This window comes from Corvus hawaiiensis, chromosome 1, assembly GCF_020740725.1.
Source record: "Corvus hawaiiensis isolate bCorHaw1 chromosome 1, bCorHaw1.pri.cur, whole genome shotgun sequence".
Taxonomy (NCBI): Eukaryota; Metazoa; Chordata; class Aves; order Passeriformes; family Corvidae; genus Corvus; species Corvus hawaiiensis.
Window position 1 is genome coordinate 51043164 of NC_063213.1, and position 17862 is coordinate 51061025.

The 17862-nt window shown below is 40.4% G+C and overlaps 1 protein-coding gene across 1 annotated transcript in view; it reads left to right on the forward strand.

The window, feature by feature from the left end:
- Window positions 1-5228: 5228 nt before the first annotated feature.
- Window positions 5229-17862, forward strand: part of MEOX2 (mesenchyme homeobox 2) — a 53346-nt gene continuing 40712 nt past the window's right edge. The window contains exon 1 of the mRNA XM_048304332.1: window positions 5229-6129. Coding sequence (XP_048160289.1) covers window positions 5619-6129 — 511 coding nt within the window. The 5' untranslated portion in view covers window positions 5229-5618. The remainder of the gene's footprint in view (window positions 6130-17862) is intronic.

Genomic DNA, 17862 nt, shown 5'->3' on the forward strand with positions numbered 1-17862 from the left:
TATCACTCTCCCAATGATGGAGGAAGAGTTATGAAATATGCCCCCTGCTGCTGGTCCTGCAAGGACTTGGAAATGTCAGCCAGGAGACAGTAAATATTTCACATAGTGGTATGTTTTTGTCTCTATTTCAGTTTTTTTACTGTAAGCATACTGTGTACTTACCTGGTTGGTAGGCGTAAGTCTTAGCATAAATATTTTGATGAACAAAGTTTTCAATCATCTGTATTTTTTATTCTGGGTGACTGAGACTTGAAGTATAATCAGCAAAATGATAATTTTGCAGCACAGTTAGCCGCAAACATTGTTAAAAATACGGAATGATGAAAATGCCCTTCACCTTTCTTCCATGCACAACAGTATCTGTATTTTCAATGGGGACTCCAGTAAAATGTCTTTTAAATGCATACACAGATCAAAATCCACAATGTGAATTGTATCAAACAATAAAATTATTAAAGTGTAAAATACAAGCCTTTTTTTCCCTCTGTGATCAGTAATTTTATGAGGAAAATGGACTGAGTGTAGCGTGTAATTGTCAAGATCTGGAGACAACAAAATGGAAAACATATTTTTCAGGCATTATTGATTTGCCTGCATATGCATTTTGAGTACATTTCTAAATACAAATGAAAGATATGTATTATTAAAGTGCTCTACAAAGCTTGTCATAGCTGTTTTCTAGTTCAAGTATTCTAAAGTGGAGAAAATACTAGAAAGAATAAAAAAATGTTAAATTGCAATACAACATGCAGATTGGGAAACAAATAGTATTGTGCAAGATGGTTCCGTTTGAAAATAAATTACCTATTTAAAAGTTTTGAATATGACTTCTGGGATTTTTGAGTATCTAATGTGAAATGCAAGTTTCCCATAGCTCAAATTCTAAGAGCATTCCTGAAACATCATAGCCCAGGTGAGAAGCCTCAAGTACATTCACAATTTTAATACTTCATCAGTTTATTTAAATTAAATAGGAAACATAAGATATTTTACTAGTTACAGTGGGCTGGCAATACAAATAACTTTTAATGATGTAATGCAAACTTGTAAATCATTTTCAGTGAAGGCCTCATGGCTCAGCACAACTTTTCTGTAATATACTAAATTGCTGGCATAACTTTAAAATTTGTAATACTTGGAGATCGTGAAAATAGGAACAGAAGCCATATGTATGTGGAAGAAGTAGCTGAAAATACGGATTTAGGCTTAAAAGTTTTTACAGATCTGTAGAATTTAGATACTACAGTCTTTAAAGCAAAAATTGTGTCTGATAAGTGTTAAACCATGGTACATGTAAGCTCTATAGAGAGTGAAATGGAAGTACACCACAGAAATGCAATGTTAAAATTATGTGTTACACATTGTTGTAACACAATTTCTCAGAAAAAAAATGTTTTTATGACAAAGTATTGTAAAGATACTGGAATACCATAGGTTTACGAATGGTAAATGAGATTATAATCAATTTTAACTAGTTAGGGATTCAATATTTTTGACTAGTCAGTGAACAATCACTCATTTTCTGTGCTAGGATTTTCAGTTAAGGCATTCAAGCATCTCTGAAATGATGCATAATCCCCAGGCTTTATTACCGCTTATATCTGTGGGTTTAAATTGCAGCACAGGTACCAAGAGAAACGAATTATATTGCTTCAGTGGGAGTTAAACTGGCAAAAATTAAGGAAAAAAAAAGGCTGAAAATAAATCTACATCTGTTGTGAATCTGGATTGACTCTAAGGTTAAATGATGCCTGCATTCACCAAATTGCCATGGAAAAATATGAACTGATCATAATTACAGTAGAATAAAACTTTGTCCCCTTGCTTTGGTAGGCTCTTGAGTACAATAAAAACCTTGGCTAAAAGAAACTGAATTCATATTTGTAAGCTTTCCCTTTGACAGTAAGGAAAATATTCTTAAATAGTGTAAATTGCCATCCTTTTGCTGACTTCAGCAAAGTTATGGCAATTTGTATCACTCAAATGGTGGTCCCCAAGTATGACTTATCTATCTGATTTTATTGTAATATGTATATTGCAAATATGCAAACCACACACTAGAAAGAACAGATAAGAATCCTACTTACATTCTGATAAATATTCAGGAAGGTGGTTCTTTCAGTCTCCAATGTAAAAAATCAGAAAGACTACAAAAGTCCCGAAGAGGAGGAATTGTACACTGGTTCGTTCAGGTCAATTTTACATGATCTCTTTCCCCATAAATGGTAAGTTAAAAAACCAAAAACGACCCACCAGCAAAACCAAGAAACACAAAGTGAATGCAAATAGTAGCCCATACATGAAAATATAAATGATGTTCCAAACTGTGTTGGCTCCAGATGTTTTTATGAGTTAAACAGTTTACTGTTTTCACATATTTAAAACATTCTGTTTTTTTCACTTGATGTTTATAACCTTTGGGCAAACTTGCTGGCATTGATTTAAGTTATGCTTTTGTACCACATGTAGGTTAAACACACATTCTGAAAAGATACAATGCGAACAAGAATTCAATCGTTAATATTGAGAGTTAATAACTGCTTACAATTTTTCCAGCAATTAGTCTCAGTTATTACTGAGAAGCTTTGCACTGAAGCTATAACTAAAAAGTTATATTTTTTTTACAAAGGATGCTATCGTATAGCCATAGGTATTTGGTAACTGCACAGAAACTTTCTGAATCATTTCAGAAAGTGCTTGAAGCTGTTTATTTGCCTTAACATTAGATGCCTATATTTGCATTCTCCTTATATAGTTTAAAATGAAAGCATAAAGCTCTGCAAAGAACTGCATTTCCAGTTCATGCATGCTTAAAGCTGATTTTTAAAGAAGTAATAAGAACACTTGATGTAGGACTTGCGAACTTATTTGGGACCTCAGAAGCCCAGGGAAGCACATTCCTGATCAGTCAGATTTGGTTATGAAGCTACTGACAAACACGGAGGTGTGCCATTATAGCTTTGCTATTGCATTCTTCTTTTTCTTCTTCTTCTTCACCTTTAGGAACCTCTCCTACCTCTTCCTAAAAAGTCCTATTTGGCTTGTCTCTTATTTCTCTTGTAAACCTTATCTTTCTCCCTCCCCCTCGCACCCTCTCACTTTCTTCATTGTGCTTCACTTATTTAATTTTCTTTTTTTTTTTTTTTTTTTTGGTCATGTGCGAGAAATCCTGTATGGCCATCCTCTAGAGCTAAGAAAAAGCATTTTTACACCGCCTTGGCTTCGGGACTTCCCGACCCCTTCACAGCTGTGGCGGTGTGAGGGCTCCAGCGGCGGCGGCCCTTAAAGGTGGGGTCCTGGCATTCCGGCCCCTCCGGTCCTGGCCCCCCCGACGGCGACTCGCCCCCGTGGCCGAGGCGGGCGGGCGGACAGCAGCAGGTTGGAGAGCGGTGGAGGGCAGCGGTGCGGTGCGGGGCGGTGCGGTGCGGGGCTTGGGGGGCCGCCCCGCCGCTCCCCCGTTCCCACCTGGGGCCGCCCGCGTCCCCCGCCCGCCCCCGCAGCCCTTGGGCCGCCGCCGCCGGGGCCGCCGCGGGCTCGACGCTCCGCGCCTGTCGCTGCCTCGCAGTTATTGCTTCATGGCAGCGCCTGTTTGTGAGGGACAGCAGCACCCCTGGGCTGGCAGTCCGGCGAGTTCCCAAACTCAAGAGAGGTTCAGCCATCGAGATTTCTTTGTGTTCCTCTCTTCTAATATTAGAACACATATTGAAACCATATACACAATGAAAAGCACAAAATATTTCATCAGTGTTGTAACTGTATATTTCCTTTATTCTGAAGAAATAACAAGTTTTGAACGGTGCACAGAGGCAGCAACTCCTGCTTTGGATGCTGCTCTCTTTGTAAAGACCGCGTTGTTACAGTTAAATCTAGAGACAGTTATTAAAAAGAGTTAGATGTCAGAAAAGGGGGGAAATCTTACCGTCGAAAGACTGCTGCAGGTTCCAGCTCAGTCTGAAACTGCAGGGAAAAGTGGAGCAGCTGCTGAACAAAAGTTTTAGATTTTTTTTTAAAGAAAGTCTGCAAAACTAATTTCCCACAAAATAGGACTCAATTTCCGTTTAAGAAACTAGCTCTTGCAAAAGTCATACAATTGCTGATTTTTTCCACTAGCAATTGAAATTCATTTTATCTTTCGCACATGGACCCAAGAATTTAGACTTGCAGGAGCGAAATGGTTTTCCTTCTCTACTTTTTTTTTTTTTTTTAACTTTGACTTGGGAGGAGGAGGAGCAAGGTACATCGAGCAGGAAGAGCTGAAGAGCAAAACCTTTCTGCAGTGGGCACCTCTTCGGTCATTGATCACTAAACGCGTTATCCTGATTTAAACCAGTTAAGAGCCGCCTTCGTGGCTACTGTAATTTCACTACACGCATGTTTAAAAATAGTAAAAAAAAAAAAAAAAAAAAGAAGACAGGCCCAGGCTGTCCAGGTTGTCCCCCCGATCCACTAAAGATATTTACAACGAAGCAAATGAAGATACGGGAAATAAACATAATGCGACTTCTTGTTTTGAAGGGGCAGGGGGCAAGAAGGGAAATTTCTCTTTCTGCAGCCAAAGCTGCTGGCACGGTGGGCCACGCAGGTTCGTTGCAGAACCAGCCGCCGATGCTGGGAAGCAGCGTGAGGCTCTTGAGGGCAGCCGGGGCAGCGCCGCGGCTCACCGCCAGTGCCGGGGCAGTGGGCGCGGGCGAACTGGGGGGATGACCCGCACCCGCACCGGGACCCTCGGTGCGGGGGAGCCCGGCGGGCGGCTCCGGCCTCTGCCCGCGCAGCCCCGCAAGCCGCCGCGGTCGCCTGCGCCCTCGCACCTGGGCGAGCAGGTGAGGTGCTGGCGAGAGCGCTTCAGCCCCCGGGGAAACGGGGCGGTGGTGGCCCCTGCGCCCCCCGCCCCAGAGTCACCCCCCGTGTGTCGCCTCACGTCTTTATTGTGCTCCCCCGCCCGCTGCCCCCGAGGGGCGGCAGGACCCCTAGCAGTCCGTCAGCCCCGACGGGGAGGTGATGGCCCTGCGAGGGCCCTGCGGCTGGGGGGCACGGCCGCCGATCCGCCCGGGGCGGGGGGGCTCCGGGGCAGCCGCGGCGGGGAGGCGCGGTCGGCCCGGGGGCAGGGACGGGCGGGCTGCGCCCCCGCGGAGCCGCCCCCCCGCCAGGCCGCGGGCGCCCGGGGCGCGGGCGCGCAGCGCTGCCGCCCGCTGACGGAGCGGCTCGGCGCGGGGACGGCGCTGGCGTTTTGGAGGGAGTTTGCATGTGGTCAGTGCTGTGCTGCTGAGCCAGCCCCCAGCTCACATTACACACTACTGTATTTATAACCTCTCGAAGCTGTTTCCCCCTTCAAGCAGTTCTCTGGGACCACCTTCTATTGGCTTCAACCTCTCCCACTTCTTGACATCTGAGCGGCTCTGAGAACGGCTCATCTAGGTCCGAGTGTTTATGCAGCGGAGACTGGCCACTAGGGCTAAAGACCTGGATTATCTGAGCTCAGCTGCCTGCTGCAGAGTCTGTCGGTGCCGTTTTGGAAAAAAAAATCCCAGCCCCGATCTGTTTACAGTGAAAGTTGACAAAGGGTGGTGAAGTTGGATCTTTCCTAAACTCTCCTGCCTGGAACCTGAGACTTGCATGCCATGGATCACACACTCTTTGGCTGCCTGCGCAGCCCTCATGCCACTGCGCAGAGCTTGCACCCTTTCTCCCAGTCTTCTCTTGCCCTGCATGGAAGATCTGACCACATGTCCTACCCTGATCTGTCTTCTTCTTCTTCCTCTTGCATAATAGCGGGATACCCCAATGAGGAGGGCATGTTTGCCAGCCAACATCATAGGGGGCACCATCACCATCACCATCACCACCACCACCACCACCAGCAACAGCAGCACCAGGCTTTGCAGACGAACTGGCACATTCCTCAGATGTCGTCTCCTCCCGCCGCGGCCAGGCACAGCCTCTGCCTTCAGCCTGACTCAGGAGGACCTCCGGAGCTGGGCAGCAGCCCTCCCGTCCTGTGTTCGAACTCTTCCAGCCTGGGCACCAACACCCCCACGGGGGCAGCGTGTGCGCCAGGGGACTATGGCAGGCAGGCTCTGTCCCCGGTGGAAACAGAGAAGAGGTCCGGCAAAAGGAAAAGCGACAGCTCAGGTAAAGGCTCGCGCGTTCCCCAGCGGGGCGGGATCCCCGGGTGGCGGGTGTCGGGGGAAGCGGCACGGTCGGGCCCCGCGGACCTGCCGCCGCTCGGCTGAGCTCGCTTAGCCCGGCTCGTTTGGCCCAGCTCGGCTCGGCTCGGCTGGCCCGGCTCGGCTGGCCCGGCCACGGCCGCCGCCGTGCTCTCGCCGCCGGCTGACACCGGGCTGCCGGGTTGCTCCTTCCCTCTAACGCGCTCTCGGGATCTCCATCACTAACGCAAGCTTTATTAAGGCTACGCGGGGAAAAATAAAGAAAAAATCCAGCACGTGATAGAGTATGAAATCAAGGTGGTGGGGGAGAGTTTCCTACAGCCAGGGAGAGAAACGTTTGTAGTTTTGGTGCGGTTTTCAGCATCTGGTCCCGCGTCCCCCTCCCCCCTGCCCGATACGACACCTCTGCTTCAAAATTCAGAATCCAGCGCGCTCTTTCCCCTCCGCCCCTTCGCCGTGCAGTTGACTGCGGCTCCGAGGCGATTGCACAACGCTTGGAAGCACTGCCGTGAAAGCGGGGATTCGGGAGAGGAGCTGATGCCTTGCTACCCCGTAGGATCTGAGTGAGCCTGCATCAAATCCTCAGCGTGGAAGGGCAAAATTTGGAGTCTGTAAAGCAAACGGGTGAATGGGAGTTTCAGAAAGCTACTTCACTTCAGTTTGCTGGTGGCGGGGACAGACGAAGGGAAGGAGCTGTCTGACTTTTAAAATCACTGTAATTCTTACTTAAAGGCGAGCATAGAAACATGTAGATTCACAGTCATTCTAGAGCGATAATTTGGCATCAATGAATGTGCAAAAATCCTTGACATTATCTCTGCTTTCTAGAATAGCAAAGCCTGTCTAAGTCCCACTCTGACAAAAGCCACTCGGCAAAGGCAACACAACTGATGGGACTTCCATTAGGGCACACATGAACTGGCGGGTCACCAAAAACGTAGTGAGACAGGCAGGAGGCACTTGAAAGAGAGGGCTCAACAGACTGAAAACTCAAGAGCTGGCATAGCAAATTATTTGTTATCACAGAAGAGAAAGTGAAAGGCTTTGTACGATATATATGAAGTTCACAACTGAAACCATCACCTCTTTCACTCAAAAGGTTGTAAGCTTGGTAGAGTGTAAGCAACAGAAAGCATTTTAAAAAGTAATCCTCAAGAATACCATCAATTCCTTCATTGTCCATTACATTAGCAAATGTTTGCAGTAATTCAGAATGTATTTAGCTGAATTTTGTATTACGTAGCTGGTATAGTTGCTAAAAACTCCTCTTGAGTTTAAAAGCTGTATTTAGTTCAAACGCTGCTGGTAAAAGCTTTTGTTTTGTCTTCTTTACCTTCAATGAGACAAAATGAATTATCTGATTTCATGAGGTGTATGAAGAGTCCCTGTTATAACTGCGAAAATAACTGGATGTCTGCTGGTGTAAGGATTGATTGTATTTGTCAGTCTATTTAATGCTAAAGGAAAAAAGGAAATCGGTCCCTTTCACTGTCAGGGAAGCATCTGAATCACTTTCTGTTTATTTCGTTCTGCAATGCAAACCAAAAAAACACCAGTGGGGAAAGTCCTAAACCTTACCCTGAAGTGACTGGAGTCTTCCACTGGATTAGTGGACAAGAGGTCGAGCCTTTAGCCATGGTTACGTTTATATTGCAATGTACTTCGATCCTCACTTTCTAAGGCTTTCTGAAGATCAAGGTAACTATTTCCTCCTCCCTTCCGCTAAGAAAAAAATATGACCGTTTACACAATTGTGAATCTCTCAAATTGAAAATAGATGTCTTTTGACAACAACTGCGTAGCTGCTGTATGTTTGGTTTTTCTTCAGGAAAGCCCTGTATTTTGGACTGAATATTTAACCACACCCCTTTATTAATCCTGATCTCTGGTGTTAGATATTTAGTGCCCTTCTAATATATGGCAGCAAGAACTATTTTTAATTTGCTGTGTTTCTTTATTTGTCATCCATAATTGCCCCTCATTTGGTTGAACATCCTCTCCTTTATTTCTCATTAATCTTTTTTTAAAAAACAAATTACTGTGCTTGAAAGAATTTCATCCATGCCTTCATCGTACTTGGAACTACTTCAATAGACATTTGTAAAAAATCCTAATAGTAAATAACTAAGGGGTGAAGAGAGAGAGAGACTGTTTTAAGTTTCAGTGCCAGCTTTTTGAGACAATTATTAATGCTCCTGCTTAATTTACACGTATATTTCCTCTTCTTAAGCATATCACTTAAAGCCACAGAATACTCAGTGTTTTCTTGAACTGAATCTGTTCTGCATTTCAGAGCTGAATTAACCTTAGGCTACCCCTTTTTTGCACTACTTAGCTTTTGTTTCTGTGTGTTTAAGATCATAAAGCTGAGTTTGTAGATAGTTTAAATAATGTAAAACATGATCGTTCCTTGTATCATTTATCTTCTAAACAAGTAACTGTTTCTTAGCCGTATAGCTACTCTGAAAATTTACCAGAAGGTATACCCCATTTTACTTATTTGTTATGATGGCGGGAAAGCAACTTTTTAAAATTATAAACAGAAATCCAGAGGGCAAGCAGAATTTCGTACAATGGACTGGGTGTTTTTCCCTGGAATTCACATGTTGCAAAGGAATGGGAGGATATAGAAATATTTTCCTCTAAGCTGTTACAGTTTCATTTGGGATTGAGAAAGCAAAGTGAAATGTGCTCTCATGATAGTTTTATAAACTGACCTAGTTTTCTTTAGTCCTAACCCAGGTTTTAAGCAGTCTGGGAAGTTCCCTTTGAAGATATTGAATAGACTGCTACTGAACAGGGTGAAATTTTCTACTGTTCTCATTGTAAAGGACTGGGAAATACAGTTTACGTAGTCATCGACCCCTGCTTGCTACAGCTGTCAGTGACTCCAGGTTTTGTAGCTGCTCTCTTATTATCTGCAGAACATTCCTTTCAACCTGCATAGGCCCAGAAGTGGGTCAGTAAAGTTGCCTGTGAATTGAGGAGTGGCACATACAAATCTTTCTATGTGAACGTTTTGCAGTGAATAATGGCATCTGCATCCTCACCTTTGTAACTCAGCTCTGCGTATGTCAAGGGTGTAGGAGTAGAGAGACAATACTAAATTTGAGGGTAGGTTACAAATAAAATTGCTTATTTTGAAGTGCATTAATGGTCAGAATTATCTGTGTGCTAATGAGGTGCGGATGAAAACCATGCTGAGTGTATAGAAAACATATTCTTGGAGTGCTATGTTGCTTTGTGGTATGAGTTATTCTAGATGGAATATTTTGAATTTTTCTAATGCCTCCCCTTCTCATTACTTGTCTGTGAGTTTCAGGGCCATTTTATTTCTGTTTATTATAGAGTAGGTTTTGATTCTTAGATAATGCAGAGCACATCAGATGCAAACATACTACTGTGTTTTCCTAAGTTATGTCACTTAGGTCCAAGTTTTCTTAAAACTTCAGTCAGGAAAAAAGCACATTAAAGCCTATATAGGAAGTGCTATCTAGATTTACTGAGAAATATGAAAAAGGGTGAATCTGGTAGCCTTAAGGAAGTCTAAAATGCTATGGTGAAAAAAGATATCTGTACTGTGCTGAAAAGGTTGGGGGGAAGCTGAGTATCATTGAAGGAGTTCTTCTAAGCACTACAGCTATTCAAACATTTAATTACAATAGATAAATATATAAGGAAATTGCATTCCTCTTAAAGTCTAATGTAATTAAACACTTGTGCCCAGACAGAAAAAGCCATTTTTTTAAAAAAAAGAAACCAAATTTTGCCATGGGAAAATGCTTTTTGTATGGCACAGGTTTCCAAGGAAAGGCTAGCAGGTAATAAAAATTATTCATATTTTTGACTGTATTTACAATAGCATAATTTAGAAATGCTTCTGAAAAAGTGTTTTAGGAATCCACTGTTTCAGTGGTGCCGTCCAGTGTTTCAGTAGCTGTTCTGTTGGGTTTTGTTCATTGACAAATCACATGAAAAAAACCAATACTTTGTTTCCCCCTGAGTTTTAATATTTTATAACCCACCTATTCTCAACATGCAAGCAGTAAAAAGTTACATTGCCAGGGAATTTATTTTAAACACATCCAAATATCATAAATCATATATACTTGTTTGAAATGGTTGCTAAAAAGCAGGTCATTTTGACAAATGGTTATAAATACTGTGAAATCATGAGTTTTGAGGACTTCTGATTGGTTTCTGAAACCTGTCAGTAAGAAAAATGAGCTGCACACTTGTAGTCAAAAAGCACTGTGTAACTGATTCATCAATATGTCTGTGCTTTTCAGTGTGGTTGTAAACAGAAGCAAGAAAAAATACATAATAAAGCATAGCTTTTCCAGAAAGAGTTAATTTGTTTGTTATCTGGTATAAAAGCATCACTTACACTTAAGAAAAACAACAACAACAACAAAAACTCTGTAGATTTCATAAATGAAACCATTTCAAAATCCGATGAGTAATAAACGTACTATTAGGAGAAAACTTTCAAGACTGATTGCATATCAAATGTTGGGCTTACTAGTGAGCTACTTGCTGAATTGTTTTAATAGGGGAGAACTTGCAAGAAATTCACTTTTGCTCTCAGGAAATATAATCAGGAACTTTTCTAAGACTAAAATTTGAAAGACTATTTTGGTGATACATTTTCAAAATTCTTTGCCCCAAGCCAAAGAAGAACTTTCTGTGGACAAAAAAAAGAAGAAATATGTATGGCTTCTAGTTATGCATTTCTGTCTGTTTGTATAAATGATTCAGTAGGATTTACACTTCTCCCTCTCCCCCTCCTCGTCAACCCACCCATTTGGAAACATTGGAGGGCCGATTCAAACCTTCACTGGATCACAAATGTTTTTGTGAGAAGGTCCATTGACTCCAGTGGAACTCCTGAAGTGCTCAAGGTTTTTTTAAGCCATCGGAGCTTAATTCTGTTACATGGGGATTAAAGATTCAAACATTCTGGCAATATCTGGATAAAATGTCACTAAAAAATTTCAAAAAATCATAGTTTTAGTTACCTTTTAGGATTTTTAAACTTCTGTTACATAGTAGTGAAAGAAAAATGCTTTATAATTCTTGCAGATATTTACTGATGAAATGTTTGGATTGCCTGATTGTTTGAAAATTGCCAATTGAGCATTTTATATACACATTGAATTTTACCTACATTGCTTTTGACATCCTAGGATAAAATTTGTACTAACATATCTAGTATGACTTCTGTAGTATTTTGTAATGTAAGTAGTAAGATTGTGATTCTCCTTTTTTGTCTTTTTGCCATTTTTAGACATGCCAATTGTTTAATAAATGTTTTTTAATTGAGCCTGTTAATCTGCATATCATTTTCCATTTGGAAATACTCATTCTTTAGTAATGCGATGACTTGATATGCTGTATCTCAATTCCTCAAGCGTAGCATTGAGCTCTGTGTCTTGAAATTCAAGGGAAGGTAACATTATCTTTGCTTCTGTCTGCTGATACCCTAATATTGCTCACTGGATTTATTGCTTTCAAAGACACCGTTACTGGGCAGTATGAATGGTCGCCATAGCATGTTTCTCTCAGTAGCAAAATGTATTCTACCAAGCAGTGCTATAAGCCTATGGAAAGGAAGCAAAATAAATCTGGTTTCATCTGCTAGACTGAGCAAAGTTTAAACCCATCAGTAAAATGTAGTTATGGTGGGTTTGGGTTCAATCCTTATTTTTGCTATGCTACCCTGTGTCCTTGTTCTAATATACTTAAGAATGCAACTTGAAAGGATGTGAAAGGAAAGTCATATTTTTTAAATATAAATACTTGCATATGTCGCTAATAAGGTTTCTAACTGAAATAGTGTGGTGTTAGAGAATTTTGATAAATAGTGCTTGAGGCTACTTCATTACATCAGTGCACAGCTGGGCATTGAACCCAGTCCTATGATCTGTCTCGAGCCTGTGCCCTGTCCTTTTATGACTGTTTGCCCAACTTATACAATGGCCATACCAGTTCTTTCCTTCCATTTGTAAAGTGCTGTAAACTTTTATGGATCGAAAAGCTTTTGTGTGTGTGTGTGTGTGCGTACATGCTTTTTATTTTTAGTAGGCTTTAAAGACTTACAGATCTGCATCACGATTTCTCAAGTTCTGCTAGTTGCAGAGTACGAGCAAGATGGTGCACAGCCACCCTGCAGAAAAACTTTCCTCCTGCTACTCAGCAGGGCAATTGCATCACCTTTACCAGCATGAGCTGGGTGACCGCATACGTGGTCACAGCCAGGAGTCATTTGACTTCTGGGGTGAGCGTCTGGGCTCTTCCATGAGCATGTAGCTGTTTTTCTATTGTGTTTAATGCAAGTCTGAATTAAAAAATAGCCTGATGTCATTCTGCTGGATACATGCAGTCTAGTCTGATATTTTAAATATTTGAATCAGTAAAAAGAAAGTTGTTGAAATAAATGGTTTATAAACAGACATGATAAGGGAAATTTCACCAGGAAGATACTGATGACAAACTCCTACTGATTTTTGTTCGGACCAGATTTTACTATAAATGTAGCTCAGCTTGGGAGGAGATAGACCAGTTAGCCATGGTAGTGCTTATGTTTTTTTTGTTATATGCCGTCTTGAATTCTTCCAGCGGCAAATATGGCAAAGGAATGCTTGTTTAAAAAGCCACTGCTGCTATTGGTCTTGGCTTTCTAGCATGCATTGTCCTTGTTATTTATTAATACATATTACAAAATCTATGCCCTTTGATAAGTTTACCTAAACCATATCCATTTAAAATAATATCTTAGTAGAAAATAATATAAATCACAACGATGTTATTCATTTTACTCTGCAAATTTTATACATGTATCTGTGATATCACTAGTGCAGAGTTACCTCACTGCATCCTAACATCCAGTGAATGATGCAAAGTGAAGAAAACCCCACATTAAAATAACGGGATATAGTAGTAGACAGTGCACTGTAATATGTGAAAATTTCCTTCTTAAGTCTTCTATTAAACACTATAAATAGACTACTTATGTTGACTTATGTTGTCAAAATTCTACTTGGTAACATCAGTGGTATTAAAGATGTAATGTTCACTGTAGATTAGGGATGGTATCTTTTATTGCAAGATCTTGGCCCTACAGAAGATACTAAGGCACCTCCTATTCAGAATGTGAGTTGATTTTCTGTGTGAATTTTTACAGATAGTTTTGGGGATAAGTCACTTGATTGGAATTTGTAGATATTAATAAATAGACATAAGATTATATGTCAAAAGAGAAATCTGGAATAATATTTGGAAATTTACTGCTGAATATCTTATTGTTTAATGATGGATGTAATCACTGAATGCTGTGAAGTCTGAAATCCCTGGAGCTTCTTACTCAATGAAATGGAAAATAAGCATTCGGAACTTTGTATTGAAAATTACCTGTGCTGGATAAACATCACAAGATAACATCCATGAGAAGTTAATGGTCATGTTATGGAAAGTTATATTGTACTTGATTCTATGTTTTCTTTTGTTTTCCTTTAATAAATGAAACAAAATAATTGACAAAACAGAAGAAGCAAGTCTCAAAGCAATGAGTCAAATCTTTAATTTATGATAGAACATAATAGTTTTACTAAACCAATAAAATCCAGTGGATTATGAAACTCTAACTGGAAGCCAAGTGATTCTTCTTTTCTTTTCTTTTCTTTTTTCTCTTTTCCCTTTTCTTTTCTTCTTTTCTTTTTTCTTTTTTCTTTTCTTTTCTTTTCTTTTCTTTTCTTTTCTTTTCTTTTCTTTTCTTTTCTTTTCTCTTTTCTTTTCTTTTCTTTTCTTTTCTTTTCTTTTCTTTTCTTTTCTTTTCTTTTCTTTTCTTTTCTTTTCTTTTCTTTTCTCTTTTCTTTTCTTTTCTTTTTTTTCCTTTTCTGTTTTCTTTTTTTTCTTTTCTTTTTTTCTTTTCTCTCTCTCTTTCTCTCTTACTTTCTCTTTCTCTCTTTCTTTATCTTTCTTTCTTGCTTTCCCTCACTCTCTTTCTTTTGCTCTTTCACTCTTCAACTCTTCCTCTCCTCTCCTCTCCTCTCCTCTCCTCTCCTCTCCTCTCCTCTCCTCTCCTCTCCTCTCCTCTCCTCTCCTCTCCTCTCCTCTCCTCTCCTCTCCTCTCCTCTCCTCTCCTCTCCTCTCCTCTCCTCTCCTCTCCTCTCCTCTCCTCTCCTCTCCTCTCCTCTCCTCTCCTCTCCTCTCCTCTCCTCTCTTCTCCTCTCCTCTCTTTCACTGCTTCTTGGACTAGAGAAAAACTGGTTGATTGAACATTATTTTATAGCAAATAGGATATGAAAAACTAAAACTGAAACAGATTACTGCAACCTTTTAAAAGCCCTTCTTCCTTCTGCATTCTCTCAGATCTCTAATAGCTATTTCTTATTTTTAGCAAGTAAGTCTGAACAAATGCTGCCTTACATAAACTGTGTTAGATGCACTTCAGTATCCTCTGCCACTATTGTGAGTTTTAATTCTTAGACTGTGATCTTATGACGGTTGTAGTATGCATTTAATTTTGTGTGTTGGGAGATGAATGAAATCTCGGGATGCTGAAGTCAAAACTAGCTATTGAGTGGAGCCAGGACTTCACAGCTGAAATAGTCACAGTACTTTGATATGAACACCACTGAAGTTAAGTGTATGTTTACACATTTTGGTGAATTGAGGGCATTAGTCACTTAAATTTACCAAGCGGAAAAAAACTGTTTCCCACTTTGGTCCTTCTAAAAATAGATACAAAAAAAATCTGTTGGACATATGTGGACTGACAATATAGCTCTGAAGAGAGTTGAATGAACTGTGGGGTTTTCTACCTGCCAAGCAAAAAATGGTATATTCTAGATGCATGCAATATATCCTGAGTGTGCATTGGAAGGGGGTGTTTTGACACGGTGAGTGAGGCTCCTTAGGCACATTGGTCTCAATAGCTTTTCAAGCCTTTCATTTTCTTTCATCTGGTGGAGAATACCAGAACACTGTAGGCTTCATAGAATATGTGGACAAGTAAAAACTACTTATTAAAATATGCTTATTATTGTAAAAGGAATGGTAGGAACAGTGACTAGATGTCTCCTACATTTGTGAAAATATCGGTTTGGTTTAGTGAAGAAAAAAAAATTTAAGTCAGATGTGTTGATAAACTATACGACAACATATTTTGCGAGGCTTCGTTACACTGAATTGCTAAAAATGGTGTGAATGGAAGCCTGTGCAGCTACAGCGATGCTGACCACTCAAAGATTTCTTGTAAAACTGTGCTTAGAATGCCAAACAGTATTTTCTGCCAGAAGAAAGCGCCAGTCTAAAAGGTGCTTAAGCACATTCACGCCTTTCACATTTATATTTTCAGAATGAGACATTAAAACATCGTAAAAGTCTGCAATTCATACCCGCCTTACATAGGACTTAGGAAGAGCTGAGAACATTAAAAGTTCTTTGCAGTTTGGGTTGATTGACTGAGAATTGACATAGTAATATTAAGCTCTTTTTTTCCCTGTTCCTATATTCTTGTTTTGGGAGTACCATAATGATCTCAAGCTGCAGCTGTGTATTCAGTCTTTGCGTTCCTGAGGACATTAGAACAATATACACTAATGGTCTCACTCCTGACTCCCTCTCCCTCTCTCCCTCCCTCCCTCTCTCCCTCCCTAATTTTTTTTTTACACAAGTCTATTTCTGAAGGAGTGCCTGCCTATATATCCTTCCATTCATCCATGTAAAATGAGCACTCTCCTAATTTCAAAACAAAAAATACAACCCTTTACCTTGATCAGATTTCCATTAGATGTAACCTTCAATAACTTAAGAACTGCAGTGATCTGCTAAATAAGATAATGTTAGTCTATCAAGCAACGCAAGATGAAACAGTTATGAGTCAGTTAAAAATAGACTACATTAGCAATTGTTCATGGGGCATCTTGAATCTGCAGAATTATCTTTTTTTTGGGTATTATTACCACTTTAATTTACATGATTTTTTAATAGCTTATTGGGTCAATAAAAAGAGTGACAATTCTGTCTGTATCATTTATTTTTATGAAATAATACATTGTTATTAAAAGTCGTAAATGCAACATCTTAAATTCTAAATTTAAAAAAATGATGTGAGCATGTACAGGAGAAAAAGCTGGAGACAAGAGTGCAAACAATTTTGATTGTTCTATATTATGAAGAAATATTCTGCCAAATTTACCTGTAGTTTGGCTTAGCTTTGCACTTTAATTTTTACTCCACTCATTCTGACTCCTTTGTTTTTACACTTCAGTACATTGCTACAACTTTATGAGACAAATGTCTTTATTACTTTAACATGAGGGTATGTACAGAAATCTAACAGTATTCAAACGCTATAAAGCTATCTTTATTTCACTGGTTCCAAATGGAAATGTAGACAAAGACAGGAGGTGCCAATTGAGTTTGCAGTCTGCTGGCATGAGAAATATCAGAGATTTCATACTTTTGTATTTGCAAACATATTGGGAATGCTTTTCCAGACATGACGCCCAAACAAATACTTTTCTTGGATAGAGGTTGTGTGTTTCAACTGCAATGGCTAAACATTTCCAGCCATTTTTAAGTCTGGTGAAATATAACTTAGAGAATGACCCAGTCCGTCAAAGTTCTTGGGAAAGCCATTTCCTTTCCTCCTGCAATAGTCACTCAGCTTTGCCAGTCTATATACTGATGCTCTAACTCTGTCAAAGCTTAGGTTACTGTGTATAGCTCTTCTGGAATTAACAGTATCATGTTGGCAAAGTTAAGCACAAGCATGTCAGTTACAACTTGGTTGTTGATTCCTTCAGCTTGATGCTGTACGGCTAAGAAATGTTAGTAGTTCCACCAAATATGGGTAGATACCATGCAAATATTATTTACGGAGGCTCTGGCCTACCTTATGTATTTCAAGCATGTTTCCACAGCTAATTGATAGTCTTAATTCACATACAAACTGAAAGATGCTTCCATGTTACCCAGGAAACATTTGGCTGGCTTTCTTATATAGATAACTGGAAAGCTTGGTGCTACCCATGTAGTGGAGTCTGACTGCACCTTATTGCTGGCCCATTAATCAAAAGGACTTTGTTAACCTAACAGCAGAGTCTTGTTACAAAAGACAGATCTGAAATCTACAGTGAGCTGGAAATACAAGAAGTACTGCTCCTAACTGAGGTGTTAATACAAACCTACATGGAGCCTTTCTAGCTCAGAAGATATTTGGAGGGGAGTATATACTCCCTAAATACCTAAGGGAGAGGGTTTCTGTGAATTTTGGAACTGAAACGAGTTCAGGGAATATGTGCATCTTGTTGCACAACAAGCACAAAAAAAGGTCTCACCAGTCAGCCTTTGCACCTTCCCTGCCATGTCATTTAATGGCTCATGTATCTTTGCTCTCCATAAAGCCAAACTTTATGCAGTAAAGGTCGGTTTCTTTATAAAAGCAGACAGCATTTCCTTTCCTTCCAGGGCAAGAATGCACAGATGTAGGAAAAAAATTGCTCACAAAAGAGACCTCGGGTGAGCACAAAGCATCTTTTACAGGCATAAAACAACTTTGTCCTTGGTTTTCCCAGTGCAAGGCCATGGACTGCTGCTTGTTTCGAACAGGTTGAGAACTATGGTTTAGAAGATATTATTTTGCTGTGAGACTTTGCAAGTTGCTTTTTGGTCTTCTCTCTCTCCAACATAT